Source organism: Cinclus cinclus, chromosome 27 (genome assembly GCF_963662255.1).
Source record: "Cinclus cinclus chromosome 27, bCinCin1.1, whole genome shotgun sequence".
In the NCBI taxonomy this organism is placed as follows: domain Eukaryota; kingdom Metazoa; phylum Chordata; class Aves; order Passeriformes; family Cinclidae; genus Cinclus; species Cinclus cinclus.
The window spans coordinates 2,940,940-2,950,923 of record NC_085072.1 but is presented as its reverse complement, the minus strand read 5'-3'; the positions used below and the strand labels follow the sequence as shown (position 1 = coordinate 2,950,923).

Genomic DNA, 9,984 nt, shown 5'->3' with positions numbered 1-9,984 from the left:
GGACAACAAGGGTGGGTCCAGACCCCCAAGCTCATCCCCATGCACTGAGAGATCAGATACTCCTCAATATTTTTAATGCATAAAATAAAATTAATATTAATTTTTTAAACAGCAAATTCACCTTTTTGTTCAATGCCACAGACTCCATTTGGATCCCACTGCTCCCAGGAATTTTCTCTTGGTCCAGAGCCCAAACAATTCCATAAATCCTTCCAGCAGGATGATCCCAGGCTCAGGAGAGCTGTTTCCACATGTTCCCCAAATCCTGGGCACCATTCCCACCATTTTTTTTTTTTTTTTTTGCGTGGAAACACCGTGTTCCCAAAGTTTCCAAAGGGAAAACACCAGGATTGGCTCAGTGATGTGACTTTGGGGTTGTTTTTTTTTTTTTTTTCCAGCTGAGGATCCCTCTGCACGTGCCACCCCAGGGGACACCCCAAAATCCTGAGGCCACCCAGGGAAGCTCCAAGATGATCCCAAGGAGAGCCCAGATCTCCTGTGCCGGAATTGCCTTTGCCCTCTGCCTCCAGCACCTCGTCAGTGCCATCGAGGTGCCCCTGGACTGTAAGTTTGGGATTTATCCTCTCCACTTCCTCTCAAAAAATTCCTTGCTGGGATGGGGAGGAGGTGGCATGAAGGTGGGAACATCCCAGGTGGGTTTTCTCCTCTACAGTTGTGTTTTCCCTTCCACATTTGGATTTTCCCCTCCACATTTGGGGTTTCTTCTCCAAATTTGGGTTTTCTCCTCCATAGCAGGATTTTCTTCTCCACAGCTGGATTTTCTTCTCCACATCTGGGGTTTCTTCTTCACATTTGGAAAGAAAAGGGTTTTTGTGTAGGGTTTCTAATGCCTGTAAAAACTCCCTGGATTTGTTTTCTGGCTGAGCTGGGATCGGGGCTGCTCCTGAATTAACCTCCTGTCTTTTTCCCCCTATGCTTTCCCTTTGGGAATAACAGCAGTTATCCAGAGTGAATGTAAGTGTTCCCTTCCCTCCGGGTGGTGGCCGTGTCCTTGTCCCTAAAAGTGCACGAGGGACCCCTGAGCAGGGGCTGGTGGTGACTGTGGTGGCACAAGGAGGACGTGGCCCCTTTGGAGCCACTTTTCCTGCCCATCCAGGTTGGGAAAAGCCTGGAAAGGCTGGGGCAGCTTGGGATCAGCTCCCAGCTCTCCACGCTGTCCCCAGAGCAGGAGCCAGGCTGTGTTTGCCATGGAAAAGTTGTTCCTCCAGGGTTTGGGTTTGGAGAAGGGTGGGAATCCCCTCCTGGCACTTGTGCCAGGCTCAGCCCCACTTCCAGCTGAGTCTAGAGCATCCCTGGATCTCAAGGAATGAAGAAACAGTCTTGGATCCTCATCCCAGGAGATGGGATCTGCAGTTTGGAGATCAGGGCCGGATCCTATTCTGGCCATGGGGTTCCTGTGATCCTTTTTCCATCTCTGCCCTCCTAAATTCCAGGCCTGAGCTCCTCTGGGGCCATCCTGGGGGTTGGAACCTCTTCTTTGTACCAGGAATGTCTCAGGATCTGTGGCCCAGCCCCTTTGGAGCTGCAGATGCGGGATGAATTCCCATTGGATTTACCCTGTGGGAACAGGAGGCTGGAACTGGGACATTCCCTAATGAGACCAAGATACGGAGAGGGAATTGAGGTTTCTTGGTACCCAAAGGGAGTGTGGACACTGTGATCCTCTGAAAGGTGATGAATTCAGGGAATTCACAGGAATTTCCTCAGGATTCAGCCTCCAAATCACACACCCAGCCAGGGGAAGGAGCTGAGATCCCAGCAGGAATTGCTGTGGGATGGCACAGAGGGATCTCCCCCAGCTCCTCAGGGATTTTCTTTTCCTTGCAGTGCCGCAGCCCCCCACAATCACCAAGCAATCCATCAAGGATTACATTGTGGATCCCAGGGATAACATCTTCATCGAATGCGAAGCCAAAGGCAATCCCGTTCCCACGTAAGTGAATTTCCAGCCCTCATCTCCCTGTCCCTTGGCGCTCTGGAGGAGCTCCAGCTGTTCACCATCCCATCCCATCCCATCCCATCCCATCCCATCCCATCCCATCCCATCCCATCCCATCCCATTATCCCATCCCATTATCCCATCCCATTATCCCATCCCATCCCATCCCATTATCCCATCCCATCCCATCCCATTATCCCATCCCATCCCATCCCATCCCATCCCATCCCATCCCATCCCATTCCATTATCCCATTCCATTATCCCATCCCATTATCCCATCCCATTATCCCATCCCATCCCATCCCATCCCATCCCATCCCATCCCATCCCATCCCATCCCATCCCATCCCATCCCATTATCCCATCCCATCCCATCCCATCCCATCCCATCCCATCCCATCCCATCCCATTCCATTATCCCATTCCATTATCCCATCCCATTATCCCATCCCATCCCATCCCATCCCATCCCATCCCATCCCATCCCATCCCATCCCATCCCATCCCATCCCATCCCACGGATCCCAGGCACATCACAGATAAGAACCACCCCAGGGAAATGGTTCCACACACAGCTTTCCTTTCCATTCCAGCTTTTCCTGGACACGGAATGGGAAGTTCTTCAATGTGGCCAAGGATCCCAAGGTGTCCATGAGGAGGAGATCGGGGACTTTGGTCATTGACTTCCACAGCGGGGGCCGGCCCGATGACTACGAGGGCGAGTACCAGTGCTTTGCGAGGAATGACTTCGGAACGGCCCTTTCCAGCAAAATCCACCTCCAGGTTTCCAGTGAGTGATTCCTGGGAAGCAGGACAGGTCCATGGGAGGTTTGGGGGGAAATATCCAGTGCTTGAATGGCTCCAGGAGTGTCCAGGTGTGTCCAGGTGTGTCCTGGTGTGGCCGGGAAACAGGGAAAGAGTGAGGTTGTGGCTGGAGCTGACAGGAATTGCTCGGGATAGATTTGAGAGAATGGATTTGAGGATATGAATTTAAGGGTGTGGATTTCAGGGATGGATTTGAATACGGACGTGAGGACGTGGATTTAGGAGGATGGAATTGCGGGGATGGAATTGAGGGCATTTTAGATATTTTCATCATTATTATTATTATTATTATTATTATTATTGGATGGTTTTGGGGGATGGATTTCAGGGCATGAATTTTAGGGTGTGGATTCCAGGGATGGAATTGAGGGATGAATTTTAGGGTGTGGATTCCAGGGATGGATTTGAATACGGACGTGAGGTCATGGATTTAAGAGGATGGAATTGAGGGACATTTTAGGTATTTTCATTATTATTATTATTATTATTATTATTATTATTATTATTATTATTATTATGGGATGGTTTTGGGGGATGGATTTAAGGGCTTGGATTCCAGTCAGTTTTGCGCTACCCAGACGAATTTTGCACTGAAACCAGGCCGGATCCAGTGGGAATCCCTCCACAGGAATCCTTCCCTCCTTTCCTCACTTTCCTTCGCTTCCTGTGGCAGAGTCTCCGCTGTGGCCCAAGGAGAAGGTGGATGTGATCGAGGTGGATGAGGGGGCCCCGCTGAGCCTGCAGTGCAATCCCCCACCCGGCCTCCCCGAGCCCGTCATCTTCTGGATGAGCAGCTGTGAGTCGGGAACGCTTTTCCCACCCGGAATTCTGGGAATGGCGGCTTCATCACCTAGGGGGTTTAAAATGACAATTAAAATGTGAGTGGGGTTGTTGTTGATGGTTTGGGATTGGTTCTGCCAGATTGGGGTTGTTTCTCTTAGTTTAGGGCTGGGCCTGAAAGTTTAGGGTTATTTCTGCTAGTTTAGGATTGTAGCTGTTAGTTTAGGGTCATTACTGGTAGTTTAGGGTAATTACTGCTAATTTAGGGCGCTATCTGCTAGTTTAGGGTAGTTTTTACTAGTTTAAGATTATTTCTAGTCGTTGTCTTAAGGTAGATTTGATAGGATTTTTTATGCTAACTTACAGCACTTTCTGCCAGTTTAGGGTCATAACCACTAATTTAGGGCACTTTCTGCTAATTTAGGGAAATTTCTGTTAGTTTAGGGTCATAACCACTAATTTAGGGCACTTTCTGTGAGTTTAGGGTAGTTTTCAGTAGTTTAGGGTCATTTCTGGTAATTTAGGGTTTTTTTTCTGCTAATTTAGGACATTTCCTCCTCGTTTAGGGTCTCATAACCACTAATTTAAGGCACTTTCTGCTAATTTAGGGTAGTTTCTATCAGTTTAGGGCCCTTCCTCCTACTTTAGGCTCACAACCCCTACTCCCCACCCCACACCCCAAATCCCTCCACCACTCCCTTCCTCCATGGATCCCACCCCTCCCTGAATTCCTGCCGTTCTCCCTCAGCCATGGAGCCAATCCCGCAGGACAAGCGCGTGTCCCAGGGTCACAACGGGGACCTTTATTTCTCCAACGTGCTGGCTCAGGACGCTCTGACCGACTACAGCTGCAACGCCCGCTTCCACTTCACCCACACCATCCAGCAGAAGAACCCCTACACCCTCAAGGTCAAAACCAGTAAGTGGCTCACTGGGTGACCAGTTTGGGCTCTGTCCCAAAGGGTTTTCCGGCCAGGAATCCAGCAAGGGAAGAGTTTGGTTTGAGTGGTTTGGTTGGAGTGGGGAGCGGTGGTTTTGGGGAGGGATGGGGTTGTAGTTTCCTGGTTTTAGGGTTGTGGTGGTGGTTTGGTGTAGGAATTCCCAGTTCTGTGTGTTTGGGATAAAACTGGGAGTGTTTCACAGATGGGGCATTCCCTCCATCTCCAGGGGAATCCAGGAATTCCCAGTTCTGTGTGTTTGGGATAAAACTGGGAGTGTTTCACAGATGGGGCATTCCCTCCATCTCCAGGGGAATCCAGGAATTCCCAGTTCTGTGCGTTTGGGATAAAACTGGGAGTGTTTCACAGATGGGGCATTCCCTCCATCTCCAGGGGAATCCAGGAATTCCCAGTTCTGTGTGTTTGGGATAAAACTGGGAGTGTTTCACAGATGGGGCATTCCCTCCATCTCCAGGGGAATCCAGGAATTCCCAGTTCTGTGTGTTTGGGATAAAACTGGGAGTGTTTCACAGATGGGGCATTCCCTCCATCTCCAGGGGAATCCAGGAATTCCCAGTTCTGTGTGTTTGGGATAAAACTGGGAGTGTTTCACAGATGGGGCATTCCCTCCATCTCCAATGGAATCCAGGAATTCCCAGTTCTGTGTTTTTGGGATAAAACTGGGAGTGTTTCACAGATGGGGCATTCCCTCCATCTCCAGGGGAATCCAGGAATTCCCAGTTCTGTGTGTTTGGGATAAAACTGGGAGTGTTTCACAGATGGGGCATTCCCTCCCTCTCCAGGGGAATCCAGGAATTCCCAGTTCTGTGTGTTTGGGATAATACTGGGAATGTTTTGACAGAGTTGTGGCAATCCCACTGTCTCCAGGGAAGTGTGAAATACCCAGAGGTAACTCGAAGCAGGAAACACCAAATCCCTGTTGGGATAAAACTGGGAGTGTTTCAGCCCAGTTGGGGCATTCCCACCATCCCCAGGGAAATGGGAACTCATTGCAGGAATCACCAATTCCAGGTGTTTGGGATAAAACAGGGAACGTTCCAGCACATACAGTGTTCCAATCATACCCAGGGAAATGCAGGGATCACCAATTCTGTGTATTTGGGATAAATCACAGTTTTAACACATCTGCAGTATTCCTACTGTCTCCAGGGAAATGTAAAATATCCAGAGGTGATTTGGTGCAGGAATCACCAATTCCGTGTGTTTGGGATAAACTGGAGAATGTTTCCGTATCATCAGGAAATTCATCTCCAGGGAAGTGTAAAATATCCAGAGGTAACTTGGAACAGGAATCACCAATTCCATGTATTTGGGATAAAACTGGGTGTGTTTCCACATTCCCACCACATTGAGGGAAATGTAAAATATCCAGAGAACATTCCCTGCTTTGGGAAGGTGGAATTTGCCATGGTTTGCTCCTGGGGATTGGATGTGGAAAAACGAGTGTGGAATGTGGCTGTGGTTATTCCTGGGCTTCCTTTGCTCCAGGATGTGCCTCCAGGAGGGTGGGAGCCTCTGGAATATGGTGAAGCACTCGGGATGGGCATTCCCGAGCATCGATGAGGGGACACCAGGGGCTCTCTCCAGAGCCTTTCCGTTGGCTCCAGGCTCTTCAGTGAGAATTCCTGAAGGAAAAAGAATTCCTGGTGCACTGGGGTGACTCCGGAAGAGGGAATGGGGCAAATTTTAGGGACACAAGGACCCTGAGCTGTCACAGAGGTGACAAAATGAGAATTTTGTCATGGATGTTGACCATCACTGGGCAGGAGTTTCCACCCATTCTCAGAATTCCCAGGAAAATCCAGCTGGGAGGTGCTTGTTGTATTGGAAGCACCAGGAACTCCTGAATGCTGGTGGGGGGAATTTAATTTGATTTCCTGGCAGCTGGAATGAACAGGAATGTGATGAAAGGGACCTGGGAGTGATGAGTTTTCCACCTTGGTGTAGCAACTTCTCCTCAGTGCAAATCTGGAGTAGGGAATCAGGGATTTAAATAATTCCAGCAGGTTCTTTTTCCAGCGCTGGGAATGTGGGCAGCTTGTTCATTCCGGATATAATTTGTGAATTCTGGATATTTGTCTGTTTGCACAGCTGGGAAAAGAAAATCCCAGCATTTATTTTTGGGAAAAATCCCAGAAAACAAAAATCTGTGGGGTTTGGAGCCACCAAGGGCTCCATCCTGACGTATTTATCCAGCTCTGGAAGTAACCTGGGTGGAATTCTGGTGGATTTTCATGGATTTGAGCTCCCCTCATCCCTGCTCCCCTCAGGTGTCCCCACAGCCCTTCAGTCCCAGACCCTGGAAAATCAAATCCTTCACTTCCAATTTTCCTTGGGGAACAACTGTTGTAGGATCAGAGGCAAATTCCACCCCAGGAGCCTCCCAGATTCCTTAAAAATTTTGGAACTGCAGCTTTAATTTCACCCACAAAAAAATTCTTTATCCATAAAGTGTTGGAAAGGGGCGATTTCCCCCTCCATATTGCTCCAATTTTGGGGTTTTCCCAAAGATTCCAAAGAGAAAAAGTTTCCAAGGAAATATTTACTTTATAATTCCCACACTTTTAGCTCTTCCCACCCCTTGGAGAGGGAAATTAGCTCCTTTTCCTGCTGTTCCTGGCTGTGTTTGTCCGGGAAGGCGCCGTGCTCCGAGTGCTTTTGGATCCCTTCCTTGCTCCCGCCTGTCCCATCCTGGCTGTTTTTTGGGAATTCCCCATGTCCCCATCCTGGCTGTTTTTTTGGGATGTCCCCATGACCCCCACCCTGTCCTATCTTTGATGTTTTTTGGAAATTCCCTGCGTCCTCAGTCTGGCTGTCTTTGCTGTTTGCTGGGATGTCCCCACATCCCCTGTCCTTGCTGTTTTTTGGGAATTCCCTGTGTCCCCATCCTGGCTGTTTTTTGGGATGTCCCCATGACCCCCACCCTGTTCTATCCTTGGTGTTTTTGGGACGTCCCCATGTCCCCTTCCCTGTCCCACCCTTGCTGTTTTTTGGGAATTCCCCACATTCCCTGTCCTTGCTATTTTCTGGGATGTCCCCATGTCCCCATCCCGCCTGTTTTTTTGGAATTTCCGTGTCCCCTTCCCACTCTGTCCCCGCCTCCCCGGAGCTGCTCACGGTGTTTTGTTTAATTGCAGAGAAGTCCCATAACGAAACGTCTTTAGGAAATTCCCCTGCCATGTACCGCGGTGAGTCCACGCTGGCTTTGTGAGTCCCGGCTTAACCCAGTCCCGCCTAACCCCACTGACCCCATTCCCCGCCCGCGTCCCCTTTGCTGTCGTCGTGTCCCCGTTGTGGCCAAAATTTATCGGCATAAATCCACCCAAGCAACCACAAAACCTCACAAAGTTCTCTCTTCCTGCTGAGTGGGGTTTAAGAGAGTTAAGTCGAGCTTGGGGTGTTTGGGGTTTTTAGGGTCTGCCCCACATGGCTGAGCTGAGTTTGGTCCCTCCTGTCCTGTCCTCAGCAAAGCTCAGGATTTAAACATCAGATCCTCAACCCTCTTTTCTGTGTCTCCAGAAGCAGCATTTCCAGAGGGAGCATTCCTAGTATTTCCAGCTGAACTATGGCAGGGATAAAAAGAGGGAAGAAAAAGAGGAATATTTGAGTTTTCCTGAAATCTGGGTGATTTCTGTGCAGAGAGGTTGGACATGTGCTGAACACTTCCACAGGCTCCTGCCCTTTGTCGAGACAGGAAATTCCCTCCGGATTCTGCCTCTGCTGGGAGAATCCCATCCCAAATTTCTGAATCTGGGCAGGGAATTCCCTCTGGATTCTGCTTCTGCTGGGAGAAGCCCATCCCAAACTCCCAGATTTGTCTGGGCAGGGAATTCCCTTTGGATTCTGTGCCTGCTGGGAGAAGCCCATCCCAAAATCCTAAACGATGCTTCAGACACAAGAAAACCCCAGGATGGCTGCCCTGGGAAAGGGTTGGAATTGTCAGGGATGTGTTGAGATAATAAGGGCAGCAGTGAGGGATTTTAGGGAGCGGGTGATGGGGCTGGTTTGGGAGCACAGGGAATCCTGGGAATGTCACCACCTCTCCAAAGCCACCACGAATTCCAACTGCTTCCAGATCCGGAGCTGTCCTGGGCAGGATTCACTTCCTGCTGCTTTTGGGGCCCGGGCTGTGTGGGGTCAGTTCTGGGAATGTCCTACTGAGTCCTGGAGGGAAACCCCTGCTGGAGCTGGAGCTTCCTTAGGGCCTGACACAGCCCAGGGAACAAAACCCATCCCACGGGGACTTTTGGGGACAAGGAGGGCACTGCCAGCTGGGAGCAGGGAGAGCTGAAGTGCGGAAAGAGCGGGATGTGCCAGGCCAGGGCACGGCCGAGGGAATTTGGATGCTGGTATTGGGAACAGGAGGGTTTGGAGGATTCTGAGGAGGAGCTGGGAACGGTTCTGCACTGGAATTGGCCTGGGAGGAAGCGCTGGACAGTCTGGAATTCCTTGGGAAAATGGTTGGGAAAAGGGATTGTCAGCAAAATCAGCTTTGGTGAGAGTGGCATCGACCACCTGGAAGGGAGGAGACAAGAGATGGGACAGGGACAATGGGAATCCCAGTGGAGAGTTTTCCTGGGCTTCCAGATTTCCCATTGGATATCTTTGTTCAGGGAAAAGGGATCTCAAGAGTCACCCCATCAGGAAAATGGGATTTTATCCACACAATCCCACTCTATTTAATGGATGCACTGGAGAAACTTCCTGCTGTTTGTGTTGTAACATTCCCTGGAAAACTTCCTGGCTCCAGAGGATCCAGATCCCTCTCTCCTACCCCTGTGGAGACCTCCACTCCAACCCAGACCTTAATTAACCCAAAAATTAATGAACTGGGGATAAAAATTCTTACCCTCAGTCCTTTTCCTGGTTGCTCCCTGGAATGGCCTGGCTGGGAATGCTGGAGGTTTTGGGATTTTGGAGAAGGACATGAATGCCAAGGATTTGAGGTTTTGGGGGAATTTGGGGCTCTTGGCTGTTCTTCCTTGGGGTGCTGATCCCCAAAATCCTGGCTCAGCTCCAGAGGCAGCTCGAAAAGGGCTCTGGAAGGCTGTGAATGCCATTCCCAGGATGTTCCTGACCTTGGGAATGTGGGATCTGCTGGTGGGGATGTGGAGCGCAGGAGATTTGTGGGACACTTGTCCCAAGTTCCTCTCCAGGGCTGGGATAACCATAGGAAGTGTCACCCACCCCTTGTCCCCCGGGCTTGGAATGATGATCCCAGAATTCCATGGACAAACTGGCTGTGATTATCAGGGAGAAAAACAATCCAAAAGGATAAATGGGATATTTCATTAGCAGAATTCACACTTTTTTTTTAAATGGAAATAAAACCCTGTTTTGCACCTTTTCCTCTCTTTTTGGCAAACCTGAGGCTGTTTGAGCCTGGCTGTTCCAGGTCTGAGCAGCTGGGATGTGTCAAAATGGGCACATCCCTGGAAAACAGAGCTGATGGAGGAAT

The 9,984-nt window shown here is 49.8% G+C and overlaps 1 protein-coding gene across 7 annotated transcripts in view; it reads left to right on the top strand.

Moving 5' to 3' along the window:
• Positions 1 to 314: 314 nt before the first annotated feature.
• Positions 315 to 9,984, top strand: part of NFASC (neurofascin) — a 53,687-nt gene continuing 44,017 nt past the window's right edge. For 4 of the 7 annotated variants that reach the window (XM_062509677.1, XM_062509678.1, XM_062509676.1 and 1 more), the window contains exons 1-6: positions 315 to 564; positions 958 to 975; positions 1,849 to 1,954; positions 2,556 to 2,752; positions 3,461 to 3,583; positions 4,316 to 4,486. In XM_062509677.1, coding sequence (XP_062365661.1) covers positions 471 to 564; positions 958 to 975; positions 1,849 to 1,954; positions 2,556 to 2,752; positions 3,461 to 3,583; positions 4,316 to 4,486 — 709 coding nt within the window. In that variant the 5' untranslated portion in view covers positions 315 to 470. Of the gene's footprint in view, positions 565 to 957; positions 976 to 1,848; positions 1,955 to 2,555; positions 2,753 to 3,460; positions 3,584 to 4,315; positions 4,487 to 7,663; positions 7,715 to 9,984 lie in introns of all 7 variants that reach the window. The other 3 variants (XM_062509673.1, XM_062509675.1, XM_062509671.1) reach the window with 2 other exon arrangements.